The sequence below is a fragment of the Chiloscyllium punctatum genome, chromosome 17 (genome assembly GCF_047496795.1).
Source record: "Chiloscyllium punctatum isolate Juve2018m chromosome 17, sChiPun1.3, whole genome shotgun sequence".
NCBI lineage: Eukaryota > Metazoa > Chordata > Chondrichthyes > Orectolobiformes > Hemiscylliidae > Chiloscyllium > Chiloscyllium punctatum.
Window position 1 is genome coordinate 97,969,954 of NC_092755.1, and position 16,247 is coordinate 97,986,200.

Below are 16,247 nucleotides of genomic sequence, written 5' to 3' on the forward strand. Positions count from 1 at the left end.
AATTGGCATTTGTTAAAGAATACCCCTTAAAAGAATCAGGTCCCTTCAAATTAAAAGGGAGAAAATTGAAAAGTCCAAATGATGGCTGCAAATCTTTGAATAATTTTTTCATAATTCGAAGTCTATCCAATCTCAAATAACATTTTTAAGGATTAGACTTTCATTCAATTACATGATCTTTGGAAGGGGTGTAAGAGGATGCAAATTGCAAGATAGATTATTAATGAAGGGAAAAGCCTGCAGATAAATTGGCATTCCTCAACTTTAATCCATTATTCCATTTCTCAGGGAGAAGCAGATATAAGAAAGTTGGTTTCCCTATTTGACTGTGTAATTATTTTCAGTCTTTTCCTTTAGGATGTTCCCATGCACAATTTCTGTTTGCTTCCCTGGCTGACATAGGCAACTTTTTGACACTGGGCCGATATCATTTCCACCATAATGGCTGCCCACTTCAGCATCTGTAACATGGCTTTTCTTTGCAAGTGCTTCAGTTTATTTGCTTTTGTTCCTCTCAGGCTCAGCTCTCCTGGCTGGCTTTCCGTCTTCCACCCTTCAGAATGTAGGTTAGGGTACTGGCTGCTGTGGAGGAGAGCCAGATTCTGTCATGGAGACAAGAGAAACCAGTCTCATTAACAGAATGAGAAGGAATGCTAAGCTATTATGTACTCATGTTCTGCACTGGGCCCTTATTGAGATATCAGTCCTGTTAAAGACTCAGTCCTGACTGGGGTATTACATCAATAATTAATCCTTTGAAGGTTAACATAAGAGAGATCACATATTCAACAGCATTTCCACCCACATTTTTCTGACAGAAACTTTTCAGCACATGGCATTTCTAAACATCAAAAATTCAATTGGAGTTGCAGATCGAATTCACTTGCAACCTAATTTTCCTTAATCTTCACACATGAGTATGAAATTAGATTATTCTAATTGAGAGGATTATTCTAATTAGATTAGATTATTCTAATTGAGAGGTAGCTTAATTGAGAGGAAGCAGTACAGAGTGAAAGTGCTATCTTTCTTGTTGCATTGCACTATTCATAATGGAGGAATTTACTGTTTAAAGATGGCCCCTGCTGTGACACATTATTTGTAGTATTTGATTACAAAGGTATTTTGTAATTCTTCTGAGTAATGTTTCCCTCTGGAGATTATTTTAACTGGATAGTCTATGAATAATGAAGGCCAGCAGGAAGAAGTAAAACAATTGGAGTTGTATTGCTGTGCAGTCCAACTGCAGATAGCTCAGAGCATGGAGTGAAGTGCTGTCAACAGCTTGGATCCATCAGTTGCATTGGTTTTGGAAACCAACTGTTGGCATTTATTGTTTTGCAATTTTGTGCAATGCAGTCTTGTTACTGGGCAACTGATTGACCTCAGAGCATCACTGAATGTTACTATATGTCTCACAGATACACCTCAACAACAAAGCTCTGTCACAGGTTAGCAGAATTACCTTCCTGACTGACTGACTCTGTAACAGTACACCTTTGTCACTGTGACTGATTAGCCCTTAAGAGTGCAGTACGGTCATAGTAGAGTCCTATGTCTGGCTGACACTACAACAGCCTGCTTGTGTTGCTGGACCAATTGACTGATCCTCCAATAGTACAGCCCTGTCATAGTGTGACTGACAGACAGGGACCCTGATCTAAATCACTCGAACATATCCTATTACTGTAAGCCCACCTATCTATTTATTTTAGTGGCATTCATGCAGGTCTGTAATTTAACACAAGTTCAAAAACTTGCAGGCACAATTGATTATCTTGTTTTCTATAACATAAGAGTTCTGTTGCAATGATCATTTAATATTGAAGAAATAATTTAACCAGTTTTATCAAAGAATAGCGTAACTGCTATATATGACATCACTTAATGTTCTGTGAGTTACTTGAGTCACTGGTAAGAATTAATCTTTGGTGACTGGCATTTATAAATGATTATTAAGATATAACGCTGAGTGAAGCAGAGCTTGAGGAAAGTATTGAGTATCCAACTGTAACTGAATAATTGTTATGAAAAGAAAAGGTTAGAATGAATAATGACCGTGCTTGCTGGGGTAGAATGATTGAATTTTATATCAAAGGGTACGCTATGAGCAAATCCTCAATTATGTTCAAAGAGCAGTGATCATCTTAGTCTAAATTTACCAAACTGAAATCTGGACTAAGTGCCCTTTCATTTGTCCCAACCTCCTGATAACCTCCAGATGTACAAGGTATGTTGAGCTGACAGCTTCCAATATGCTAGACTGTGATCACTGTTTCTTCTATTTTCACACATTAAATTCATGCCATGACCTACATTGAAATGTCTCCAGTGACCAGCAAATATTATGATCTATCCACGCTGTCATGTTTTAAGTTCTGTTGTTGGTGTCAACCTGATGAAGCTTTTTTGGGAGGACTGATTGCTTTAGGTGTACATGTTCAGGTAATATAATGGGTTAGAAAATCATTGAAGACATGGCATGGCATGGTAGGAAATGAATGGGGCGTTTAAGGGGGATACTAAATAGAAGCTCACTCACTGAAGGCATCAGTGTTTATGGCATCATCTGAGTGTTTCAGTCTGCCAGTGCCTGCATGATAAAAATAGTGATTGAGACCATAAAAGCTCGCAAGCCTGTAGATCTCCAAGTGGTCACTGTCACCAGCAGAATACTGTCGTTGTCATGTGAACTTAACACGCTCCCTTTCCAGACAAGAATGAAGTGTCATGGGGTGATCCAGATATGTTAAGGTTGTAGAAGAATAAATCTAAGAGGCTGTGAAGAATAAAGTAGCTGTCTCCCGTGAGCTATTTAAGTGTACAAATACATCCAATGCTTTAAATTAACTATATTCCTGTTCGTTTTTGTTTCTGAATAATCAGTCAGCTTTAACAATTATGTCAAACATGAAGAGTTATTAGAAAATTCAGAAAGGCAATAGATGTTAATAAGGAACAAACAGTTAGTTGACTATCATCACAAATGTAATGATAGTGTTGGACAGAATAATTGCCTTATGCTGTTCCTGTCTGAAACATTACATTGTTTTGTAATAGCTTATTGGAGAAATACACATTTTGGAATGTGGTGGAGTTTGTCTATGCCCAGGGCATTTTAATAGGCTGAGCAGAAGGAAAGTAAGAATCTCACAGAGCTCTGAACTGTTGTGTTGTAAACATTTTATGATTTACTAAGTTTGTTTCTATATATCCCTAGGATATACAGAATACAGTTGCACAATAGCAAGCATTTAATTTCACAGTAAGTTTCACATGATGATGTCATATATCATGAGACAAAAAATTGGAGTGGTTGAATCTCCTTTGTTTCAGTGTTAATTTTTAAATCCATTCAGTGTTTGCAGGTAAAGTGCAGTGAATATGTTAGCAGGAGTTTAAATCTGATTTTTCTGCAGATATCTCAAGAAATAACTTTTCAGGGAATCAGCAGGAAGTTTATCATGTGATATATTTTACAGTTTTATATTTTGAGTTGGGCATGTAGAAGGTGCATTACCAGTGTTAGCTATAGCAAAGTCAAAGGCTTATTTGCTGTAAGCACGTTTCTGCTGCATGGGTAAACAGAAGATATTTTCAGTATTTTTGATGTTACATGTCACATGTGCTTTGGTACATCTATCACAGGTCTCTTGGTTTTTTTATATCTCTCTTGCATCCTTTGTAATTTTATGGCTCCTTTACACTAATTCTTCATTGTCAAATTCTTATTACCCAATCTCCTCATCACGAAAGTATGTGAAATCAAATGAATCAATAGAAATGGAAAGGATATTCAATTTATTTTTGTAATTTTGTTTTAAAATCTTACCATAAAAGCTCTTTGATCCTACATGTTGTTTGAACTGAATTTGTTTATTTGCACAGGGCGATGGGGAACCTTCAGCAAGCTCTTGTGTGTTTTGAAAAGAGATTGGTAGTAGCCCATGAACTTGGAGAATCATCCAACAAAGCCCAAGCTTATGGGGAGCTTGGCAGCTTACACAGCCAGCTAGGAAACTATGAACAGGCCATTTCTTGCCTTGAACGCCAACTAAACATTGCCCGTGAGATGAAGAATCGAATTCTGGAGAGTGATGCTGCCTGTGGTCTTGGTGGAGTTTACCAACAGATGGCGGAATATGAAACGTCACTGCAGTACCATCAGCTTGATTTAGAGATTGCAGAGGAAACCAATAACCCTACATGTCAAGGTCGTGCCTATGGTAACCTCGGATTGACCTATGAATCTTTGGGAAATTATGAACGAGCTGTAATGTATCAGGAGCAGCATCTGAGTATTGCTGCCCAGATGAATGACTTAGTGGCCAAAACTATTGCATACAGCAGCCTGGGGCGAACACACCATGCCTTACAGAACTACTCACAGGCTGTCATGTATTTACAGGAAGGTAAGAGCTCTCCTTCATTTGTATATGATCTCTGATGCTTTCTGTCTAACACCTCTCCTCCCAGGGCAGTAGAATATCTGATGCAATGCCCATTGATTTTGGTATTGCTATTTTTAAATGAACATTGCAAAATGTGTTCTCTAAGCAATTAATGACTCATCAAGTATAGTGGAGATTAAGAGCAACTTTAAATATGGTTTTGTCACACCAACCTTGAATTTCCTGGAACCTTTTGCCATAAGTACAGAGAATCACGTAGGGTTGATTTTGTTTGTGAGGATATTTGCATCATTTATGTTGAGACCATCGTAAGCACAGTTTTCTTTGGTCTTTACTGTTTCTAAGATAAATGTGTGAAAGCCCTTTGCTTTTCAGTTGTGTAGCTTCATGTCCCCATACATAACGTTTACTTGAGTTTCCTGTATTTATACTAGTATTGCACAATTCAGGCTTGTAAACTCAATATTTGGTTCAGCTTGGCCTTCATGGACCCCACAACCTGGTTCCAGCTGGCAATGTCTGCAGATGATCTTTGGCAAAGTTAGTTCTTTTAAAATAGACTGCTCTGTGATGATGAAAGTGCTTTTGAGACATTGTAAATATATTCAATGAGTGCAATTGTTACTTTGGTTTTAGATCATCTGCAAATTACAGTGAGAGATCCAGTGGAAATGAGAACTTCAACCAAAATCTCTGCACTATTTTAAATATTACAGCAGTGATTTTCCTTCAAGAAGACCTAATTTAGTTTCCTTTGTTTTTCTCATAGCATAATGTTCTAAAATTCACATTCATGTATGTTGTTATAGAAATGTAAGTGCTTAATTTTCTTTTACGTGTGAATTAAATTTCTTCTGGTGCAGTTGTGACATCTTTTGGAATCTAAAATCTCTAATGCAAGTTAGTTTTCCAACTAGCACTTGGTAAGTGCTTTGGTGGTGCCTCATGTAAGCTTCATCTTTCTTATTCAGGACTGAGGCTGGCGGAGCAGCTTGGCCGCAGAGAGGATGAGGCTAAAATTAGACATCGACTGGGCCTTTCGCTGTGGGTCAGCAGAAACCTTGAAGAGGCACAACACCAGGTACCTGACACTTACACTAAAGATGGATCATAACCTTTCGGGGTGGGGATTCCACAAACTGAGTGCCAAATTTTCAGAAGTCATATTTACTTTTCATTTCTATTGTTTGTTTCTTTATATAAAAAAGGAAAATTAAGTTAAAAATTAACATCGTACATCACATGAAAACAGGTTTTAATGCAATAAACACTTAGCAAATATTTGCTCCAACCTTTTATTGTTCAATCACAACTGATGTACCAGAGATTTTTAAAAGTCCATGTGAATTATATTCTGTTTATTTAATCACAGGAAAATGAAAGTAAGGATAATATCAGTTGTTATCTGTGAATGCATGTAAGTCTCATAAAGTTCACAGTAATCTTTAAGACCTCAAGAAATGTTGGTCTTAATGTGTTACAGAAACACTTTGATATACATTCTGTAGGCGGGAGCAATGGATGGTGAAGTTAGATGCTGTAACCTCTTCCCAATATATGGCTGACCAGAATTTCTTGTGAATTTCCCACCTGCACATGTTGGAAGGATTCAACATACTTGTCTATGCCAATGAAAGATGCTTTGATGCACAAACTCGGCGCATGGTAGATTATTTATAATATTCACTCAGCATCTTTTTTCATTTCAGCTTTATAGAGCATCTGCCTTATTTGAAAATATACGTCATGAAGCACAGCATAGCACAGATTATAAGCTTTCATTGTTTGACCTTCAAACGTCATCCTACCAAGCTTTACAACGTGTATTGGTTAGTCTGGGTAAGTAAAGTTCCAGAATGTCCCGAGTGGAATCAATTCCTGGCACGCTGGCAAAGATTTTTTTTTAATTAGATGACTTTTTTAAATTCTCAGGCAATAGCTAACAGTCAGTAAAAGTGAGCATGGCCTAGCCTGTGCCTTTACTGGGTCAGCACAGCATTCCTTGTGATATTTAATTCAACACAATAAGGAAGCATTACTTTGCATGGTGCTGTGGAGCTGAGATTGGGACCAGTGGATCAGATAATACATAAATCCACATATCACTATGTGTCACCATGATTTGATAAATCCAGTGCAGGGCTCCACTCTGCTATCTTTAATAAGAAAACACCACTAAAACAAATTAATCTGCTTGTTCATTTCAATATCTTGCGGGACCTTCATTTGTGCAAATTGGCTGTCATTGTTGCCTATACATGACAATGAGTACATTTCAAAATGCAACTAATTGACAGTAAAGCACCTTTGGATGGCTTGATGTCCCAGTTTGAAATGCAAGATCATTTTCCTTTAATTGGCAATTTTACTCTGATATAGCTGTACGTATAAATAGAAGATGTCATTTCATACAGTATAGATTCTCTGGAGCTTTGAACTCAGTTATGTGTCTAAAATGCCATACCTGACCTGAGAATATTTGTTTATGAAAATGAATGGTTTCCATTCCCTCTTGATACCATTATTACCTCAGTGACCACAGAGAGCAGATGAATTCCGAAAATTAAAAGTTGTTTGCAAAATTTCATGCTTGTCTGTTTCCAAAGATTTGCAGTTTACAGTTTATTCTATTGCAGTTTTGAGACAACCAAAATAAGTGGTGAATCAACATTAGATACTGCTTAAGGAGTTAAGAAGATAATACTGTAAATAATATGGGAATTCTGAGTAAAGGTATTCAGTTAACAAAAAATCTAATTGCAAATTTACCTTTCATAAACAATTACTATCAACTTTATAGAGCATAAATTTGGAGATAATCATGTGTACGGAATTGAGGCTAGCAGGACAGTGAAACTTCTTTAAATCAAAATATTTTACATGACATGTGGATAATGTCCTTGTCATATGTAAGCAAAGTATTGTATATTTTTAAATTAGATGAAGTATATATTTATCTTAAATTACAGGTTTCTTCCTCATATATTTTGCTTTTTTATAATCTTGTTGTTAGGTCGTCATGATGAGGCATTAGCAGTAGCAGAGAGGGGAAGAACAAGGGCATTTGCTGATCTCTTAGTAGAAAGGCAAACTGGACAGCAAGAATCTGACCCATTGACTCCTGTCACAATTGACCAGATTCTGGAGGCCATCAATAATCAACGTAGTCTGGTGTTGTACTATTCACAAGCAGCTGGATACCTCTACAGTTGGTTACTGGCACCAGGAGCAGGTATGGATGTATTATAATGTCTCAAGAGTTAAATGTAACCTTGATCCTTGCACCTGAAATAATTAGTAGCTCCACTTATATCTCTCCTATAATGTAACATTGATTGTGCCATATGTGTATTGTAATACCAAATCTTGGCACTGTGGAATTGTCGAAAGTAGGGCTTGGCATTTCATGAATATGCCTATGTTCAAGAATACTAATCTTAGTTTTAAATCTGTCACTGCTGAAAATTAAAATATTCAGTTACACTTTTTGACAAGGAGCATTACAGTTCTTCCACTGTCAATAAATGCGTACATCTTAGACTCCATCGCTAAAACCATGTTATTGTTATTTGTGCTGTTTGGAATGTGCAGTGCTCCAATTGGCCCCTCATAGGGAGTGTTGGCAGTTGTTTATTGGAAAGCTCTTAGCTTGACATGAGATTATATCATCAAGATTTCTTTAAAACATTTGTTTGTCACAGTGAAATGAAAGTATTTTCCTTTTTTCTAAAAAAAAACTTAATATTGGACTTGATAAATTGAATGCAAAAGCAGACTCATTATGCTGAATCTTTGCAAAGTTCTGATAAAGTCATAAATAGAGTGTCGAGTTCTGCTCACCACTGTATAGGAGGGATGTGATGGTAAAAGTAAGGGTGCAGAGGAGATTTCTCAAAATGGTTCCAGGGATGAAGAATTTTTGCCACAAAGTTAGATTGGTGAAGCTGGAATTGCTGTCCTTGGAACAAAGAAACTTGAGAGAAGATCTGCTGGTGGGTCTACATGATGATAGCAGGTTTGAGTAGGATCGACCAAGCAAAACTTTAAAGATTTGGGCAAGTGATGCACAGAACATGAGAGGATGAGGTTTTTTATGCAGTAAATGGGAAGGACTAGGATTTTGTTGTCCTATGGCGTTGGTAGAAGCAGAGGCAATTAATTCAGGGAGGAAATTTGTTGGGCACTTGAGGGAAGGAAACTTGCAGGGCTACAGGGATAGAGTGCAGAAATGAGGCTAACTTGATTACTCACAGACAGGTGATTTGGAATCAATGGGCCATTTGGCTTCCTTCTGCACTATGTGGTCCTTGGGTTGAATTTTACCAAAAACAATCAGCTACATGGTAATTTTGGGGAGTTTCATGGAGGGTTTCTCTCTAACTTATCTTATGTAATTCCCTGCTGCTCACCTCATTTGTGCATGTACCATGTCTCTAGTTTATGCTATCATGCCCTCAGCAATGGCAGAAGTACTTGTCAATGTTGAGATCCCCAGGGGTTTCCAGCACAAAACTATACTTAAAGCCTAGTCCTGCGGAAGCTCCTGCACTGCCAGCCCAGTGCTATGCTTCGTAGGGAAGCTAGTGGGAGAGGAGCCTTCTCAGGGCTCATAGGTGACATGAGAGACACATCATTGCAAATACAAGCTCCCATTGATAAAAGAATTGCCATTTTACATCACCTGTCTGATTGACCGTGATTGTAACTGCAGCTACAAGGATCAAGCTGCACGTAGAGTCAGAGAGTTGTACAGCAGGGAAGGAGACCATTCATCCTTTCTTTGAGGTATGTAGGGAAGAGGTGTTGGAAATTCTGGAAAGGGTGAAAATAGATAAGTCCCCTGGGCCTGATGGCATTTATCCTAGGATTCTCTGGGAAGCAAGGGAGGAGATTGCAGAGCCATTTTTATACTGGATTAGTGGTGCTGGAAGAGCACAGCAGTTCAGGCAGCATCCAACGAGCAGCGAAATCGACGTTTTGGGCAAAAGCCCTTTATCAGGAATAAAGGCAGTGAGCCTGATGCGTGGAGGGTGGGAGTGGGGAGAGAGTAGCATAGAGTACAATGGGTGAGTGGGGGAGGGGATGAAGGTGATAGGTCAAGGAGGAGAGGATGGAGTGGATAGGTGGAAAAGGAGATAGGCAGGTCGGACAAGTCCGGACAAGTCATGGGGACAGTGCTGAGCTGGAAGTTTAGAACTAGGGTGAGGTGGGGGAAGGGGAAATGAGGAAACTGTTGGAGTCCACATTGATGCCCTGGGGTCGAAGTATTCCGAGGCGGAAGATGAGGCGTTCTTCGTCCAGGCGTCTGGTGGTGAGGGAGCGGCGGTGTAGGAGGCCCAGGACCTCCATGTCCTCGGCAGAGTGGGAGGGGGAGTTGAAATGTTGGGCCACGGGGCGGTATGGCTGATTGGTGCGGGTGTCCCGGAGATGTTCCCTAAAGCGCTCTGCTAGGAGGCGCCCAGTCTCCCCAATGTAGAGGAGACCACATTGGGAGCAACGGATACGATAAATGATATTGGTGGATGTGCGGGTAAAATTTTGATGGATGTGGAAGGCTCCTTTAGGGCCTTGGATAGAGGTGAGGAAGGAGGTGTGGGCACAGGTTTTACAGTTCCTGCGGTGGCAGGGGAAAGTGCCAGAATGGGAGGGTGGGTTGTAGGGGGGTGTGGACCTGACCAGGTAGTCACGGAGGGAACGGTCTTTGCGGAAGGCGGAAAGGGGTGGGGAGGGAAATATATCCCTGGTGGTGGGGTCTTTTTGGAGGTGCCGGAAATGTCGGCGGATGATTTGGTTTATGCGAAGGTTTGTAGGGTGGAAGGTAAGCACCAGGGGCGTTCTGTCCTTGTTACGGTTGGAGGGGTGGGGTCTGAGGGCGGAGGTGCGGGATGTGGACGAGGTGCGTTGGAGGGCATCTTTAACCACGTGGGAAGGGAAATTGCGGTCTCTAAAGAAGGAGGCCATCTGGTGTGTTCTATGGTGGACCTGGTCCTCCTGGGAGCAGATCCAGCAGAAGCGGAGGAATTGGGAATACGGGATGGCATATTTGCAAGAGATAGGGTGGGAAGAGGTGTAATCCAGGTAGCTGTGGGAGTCGGTGGGTTCGTAAAAAATGTCAGTGTCAAGTCGGTCGTCACTAATGGAGATGGAGAGGTCCAGGAAGGGGAGCGAGGTGTCAGAGATGGTCCAGGTAAATTTAAGGTCAGGGTGGAATGTGTTGGTGAAGTTGATGAATTGCTCAACCTCCTCGCGGGAGCACGAGGTGGCGCCAATGCAGTCATCAATGTAGCGGAGGAAGTGGTGGGGAGTGGTGCCAGTGTAATTACGGAAGATCAACTGTTCTACATAGCCAACAAAGAGACAGGCATAGCTGGGGCCCATACATATGCCCATGGCTACGCCTTTGGTCTGGAGGAAGTGGGAGGATTCAAAGGAGAAATTGTTAAGGGTGAGGACCAGTTTGACCAAACGAATGAGAGTTTCAGTGGAAGGGTACTGTTGGGGCCGTCTGGAGACGAAAAAACGGAGGGCTTGGAGGCCCAGGTCATGGTGGATGGAGGTGTAGAGGGATTGGATATCCATGGTGAAGATGAGGCGTTGGGGGCCGGGGAAACGGAAGTCTTGGAGGAGGTGGAGGGCATGGGTGGTGTCTCGAATGTAGTATAATTTTTATGTTCTCGTTGTCTACAGGAATAGTGCCAGAAGACTGGAGGATAGCAAATGTGGTTCCCTTGTTCAAGAAGGGGAGTAGGGATAACCCTAGTAACTATAGGCTGGTGAGTCTCACTCCTGTTATGGGCAAAGTCTTAGAGAGAATTGGAAGGGATAGGATTTATGAACATCTGGATAGGAATAATGTGATCAAGGATAGTCAGCATGGTTTTGTGAAGGGAAGGTCATGCCTCACAAACCTTATTGAATTCTTTGAGAAGGTGACTAAGGAGGTGGACGAGGGTAAAGCGGTAGATGTGGTGTATGTGGATTTTAGTAAGGCATTTGATAAGGTTCCCCATGGTAGGCTACTGCAAAAAATACGGAGGTATGGCATTGAGGGTGAGTTGGAGGTTTGGATTAGGAATTGGCTGGCTGGAAGAAGACAGAGGGTAATAGTTGATGGTAAAGGTTCATCTTGGAGTGCAGTTACTAGCGGTGTTCCACAGGGATCTGTTTTGGGACCATTGCTGTTTGTCATTTTTATAAATGACGTGGAGGAGGGGCTAGAAGGTTGGGTGAGCAAGTTTGCGGATGATACGAAAGTCAGTGGAGTTGTTGACAGTGAGGAAGGATGTGGCAGGTTACAGCGGGATATAGATAAGCTGCAGAGCTGGGCAGAAAGGTGGCAAATGGAGTTCAATGTAGGTAAGTGTGAAGTGATTCACTTTAGTAAGAGTATCAAGAAGATGAATTACTGGGCTAATGGTCGGATACTTGGTAGTGTGGATGAACAGAGGGATCTTGGTGTCCATGTACACAGATCTCTGAAAGTTGCCACCCAGGTAAACAGCGCTGTGAAGAAGGCATATGGCGTACTGGCTTTTATTGGTAGAGGAATTGAGTTCCAGAGTCCTGAGGTCATGTTGCAGTTGTATAAGACTCTGGTGCGGCTGCATCTGGAGTATTGTGTGCAGTTTTGGTCGCCATACTATAATAAGGATGTGGAGGCACTGGAACAGGTGCAGAAGAGGTTTACCAGGATATTGCCTGGTATGGTAGGAAGATCGTATGAGGAAAGGCTGAGGCACTTGGGGCTGTTTTCATTGGAGAAAAGAAGGTTTAGGGGTGACTTGATAGAGGTGTACAAGATGATTAGGGGGTTAGATAGGGTTGACCATGAGAACCTTTTTCCACGTATGGAGTCAGCTATTACGAGGGGGCATAGCTTTAAATTAAGGGGTGGTACGTATAGGACAGATGTTAGGGGTAGATTCTTTACTCAGCGAGTCGTGAGTTCATGGAATGCCCTGCCAGTAGCAGTGGTGCACTCTCCCTCTTTACGGGCATTTAAACGGGCATTGGATAGGCATAATGTGGATAGTGGACTAGTGTAGATTAGGTGGGCTTGGATCAGCGCAACATCGAGGGCCAAAGGGCCTGTACTGCGCTGTATTCTTCTATGTTCTATGTTCTATCCAACGTGTCCATGCTGACCAGATATCCCAACCTAATCTAGTCCCATGTGCCATATCCCTTCAAACCCTTCCTATTCATAAACCCATCCAGATGCCTTTTAAATGGTGCAATTGTACTAGCCTCCACCACTTCCTCTGGCAGCTTATTCCATCCACGTACCACTCTTTTAGGTCTCTTTTATATCTTTCCCCTCTCACCCTAAACCTATGCCCTCCAGTTCTGGACTCACCACTTCCTCAGGGAAAATACTTTGTCTATTTATCCTATCCATGCCCCTCATGATTTTATAAACCTTTACAAGGTCACCCCTCACTCTCCAACACTCAAGGGAAAACAACCCCAGCCTATTCAACCTCTCTCTCTGTAGCTCAAATCCTTAAACCCTGGCAACATCCTTGTAAATCTTTTCTGAACCCTTTTAAGTTTCACAACATCCTTCCGATACGACCTTACCCTTAAGAGTATAAATCCTGCTAAGATCTGCTTTCCCAAAATGCAGCACCTCACATTTATCTAAATTAAACATCATCTGCCATTCTTCCATCCATTGGCCCATCTGATCAAGATCCCATTCTACACTGAGGTAACCTTCTTCGCTGTCCACTACTCCTCCAATTTTGGTGTCATCTGCATACTTAATAACTATACTTCTTGTGCTCACATCCAAATCATTGATATAAATGATGAAAAGTAGAGGACCCAGCACCGATCCTTGTGGCACTTCACTGGTCACAGGCCTCCAGCCTGAAAAACAACCCTCCACCACCACCCTCTGTCTTCTGCCTTTAAGCCAATTTTGTATTCAAATGGCTAGCTTTCACAGTATTCCATGACATCTAACCTTGCTAGCCAGTCTCCCATGGGTACCTTGTTAAACGCCTTACCGCTCTACCCTCATCAATCCTCTTCATTATTACTTCAAAAAACTCAATCAAGTTTGTGAAACATGACTTCCCATGCACAAAACCATGTTGACTATCCCTAACCAGTCCTTGCCTTTCCAAACACACATGCATCCTGTCCCTCCGGATTCCCTGCCACAACTTGCCCACCACTGATGCCAAGCTCATGGGTCTATAGTTCACTGGCTTGTCCTTACTACCTTTCTTAAACAGTAGCACCACGTTAGCCCATCTTCAGTCTTCCTGCACCTCACCTCTGACTATCGATGATACAAATATCTCAGTCAGGGGCCCAGCAATCACTTCCCTTGCTTCCCACAGAGTTCTAGGGTACACCTGATCAGGTCTTGGGGATTTATCCACTTTTATGCATTTCAAGACATTTCAGCTCTTCTTCTTTGTAATATGAACAGCTTTCAAGATATCACCATCTATTTCCCCACATTCTGTATCTTCCATGTCCTTCTCCACAGTAAACACTGATGCAAAATACCAGTTTATTACCTCCCCCATTTCCTGCGGCTCCACACAAAGGCCACCTTGCTGAGGGACCCTATTCTCCCCCTAGTTATCTTTGTCCTTCATGTATTTGTAAAGACCTTTTGGATTCTCCTTAACTCTATTTGCCAAAGTTATCTCATGTCCCCTTTTTGCCCTCCTGCTTTCCCTCTTGAGTATGCTCCTACTGCCTTTATACTCTTCTAAGGATTCATCCAATCTATCTTGTCTATACCTTACATATGCTTCCTTCTTTTTCTTAACCAAAGCCTCAATTTCTCTAGTCATCCTACACCTACCAGCCTTTCCATTTACCCAAAAAGGAAAACGTTTTCTCTGGACTTGTTATCTCATTTCTGAAGGCTTCCCATTTTCCAGCCATCCCTTTACCTGTGAACATCTGCGTCCAATCAGCTTTTGAAAGTTCTTGCCTTATACTGGCAAAATTAGCATTCCTCCAACTTAGAACTTTCAGATCTGGTCTATCCTTTTCCATCAGTATTTTAAAACGAATAGAATTATGGTCACTGGCCCCAAAGTGCTCCCCCACTGGCACCTGCCCTGCCTTATTTCCCAAGAGTACGTCACTTTTTGTACCTTCTCTCATTGGTACATCCACATACTGAATTAGAAAATGTTCTAGTGCACACTTAACAAATTCCTGACCACCTAGTTCTTCAAACGCTGTCTGTGGGTGGGGTTTACTTTTCCCCAAGGCTCAATGTAGCATACCATCATCTCATTGTTCAATGTGTGAGCGTCACGTATTGGACAGGCTTCACATTGTTCAAAGCGGTCAGTTCTATTCAACAACAGCAAAAATGATGAAAAGACAAATAAGTGCTTTTGGGAACAAAATGGCATTATGTGTCTTTTGAACAAAAACAAGTTTATAGTCAATTAATGATATTGCTCTCAGCTCACACCTATTCCAACCCATTATCTGTTAAGCCCTGTCTGGTTTGTTGTTGTTCCAAGCTCTCCTGCTCAATGTCCTCAGCTGCCTCCAGAGAAGACTCTCCCAGCTGATCAGAGTCCATTGCATCTTTGCTTTGACTGCTCCAGATGTACAGAATGCTGCACTTCAGGAGTATTTGGTGAGCTCTGTCTGGGCTGTACTGCAAGTCTCTGTCTCACCGTTAGAAATTTAGTTGGAGAATCGAGCTTTTTGTCTTGACGTCAAGAGCTGCATCTTTCAAATCTGTCCATATTTTCCCAACTGACCTGCCATTATTCAGTGTCTGGGAAAAGTCATTCCTTATGACTCAATGATCAGATGGCAAAATACTGGGTCTGATTTTAAATCAATGTAAGTGAATAGGTTTTGTGAGACTTCAAAGAAAACCCCATTTCCAATGCACCAAAATATTTCTTTCTGCTATGAGGTTATCCATTTTGGATTGATAACGGGTAAATCAAGGTACTTTTTAGATGGTGTAAATTTAAATACAGTGGATTTCCAAACACATTTGGGGCCTTATGTGGCGAGATCTTCAAAATTTCACGAACAGGTACAGAAATGATCAAGAAAGCTGATGAGACACTGGCTTCATACCTAAAGGAGTAAAAAGATTCAGAAGTTATGTGACAGTTATGCAAAATTGTGGTTAGATACCATTTGGAGTACTGAGAGCAGATCTGGGCCCCACACCTCAGGAAAGATGTATTGGCCTTGGAGGGAGTACAACATAGTCTTACAACAGTACCTAGACTTTGGGGGTGAAGTAATGAGAGATTATACAAATTAAGCTTGTCTTTTCTAGAATTTAGAAGGTTAAGGGTTAATCTGATTGAAGTCTTCAAGATATTAACAGGAAAAGACACAGTCAATAAAGTATTTCCGTTGGTTGGAGGTTCTAGAACTGAGGGCCATGGTCTGAGAATCAGGGCCAAACTGATCAGGAGAGATGTTATGAAGCACTTCTACACACAAAGGGTGGAAGAGGTTTGGAATCGCTCCTCCACAAATGGCAGTGAATGCAGTTGTTAATTTTAAATCTGAGTTTTTTTGTTAAGCAAAGGTATGTTGGGATATAAACCAAAAGGCATGTATATGGAGTTAGGCCACAGATCAGCCATGACCTCATTGAATGGTTGAACAGGCTCGATGGCCTACTCCAGTTCCTCTGCTTCACCTGTCCAAATAATGGAAACATTTTTCATGGACACATTTTAAAGTTTAATATTTATATTTTAAACTTTGTAGTAATTTGCTTGTTATTATTTAGATATTATGTAGAAGAGTAACTACAGTGCTTGTAGCAGGATTAGCCAGGTGGACCTCAGAATATAAATTCCCCGACTGGGG

General features: G+C 41.1%; 1 protein-coding gene across 6 annotated transcripts in view; it reads left to right on the forward strand.

Annotated features, from left to right (window-relative positions):
• ttc28 (tetratricopeptide repeat domain 28) overlaps positions 1-16,247 on the forward strand; it is a 760,569-nt gene that overhangs the window by 555,271 nt on the left and 189,051 nt on the right. For all 6 annotated transcript variants that reach the window (XM_072588038.1, XM_072588039.1, XM_072588042.1 and 3 more), the window contains 4 exons: positions 3,889-4,412; positions 5,384-5,493; positions 6,122-6,251; positions 7,426-7,644. In XM_072588038.1, coding sequence (XP_072444139.1) covers positions 3,889-4,412; positions 5,384-5,493; positions 6,122-6,251; positions 7,426-7,644 — 983 coding nt within the window. The remainder of the gene's footprint in view (positions 1-3,888; positions 4,413-5,383; positions 5,494-6,121; positions 6,252-7,425; positions 7,645-16,247) is intronic.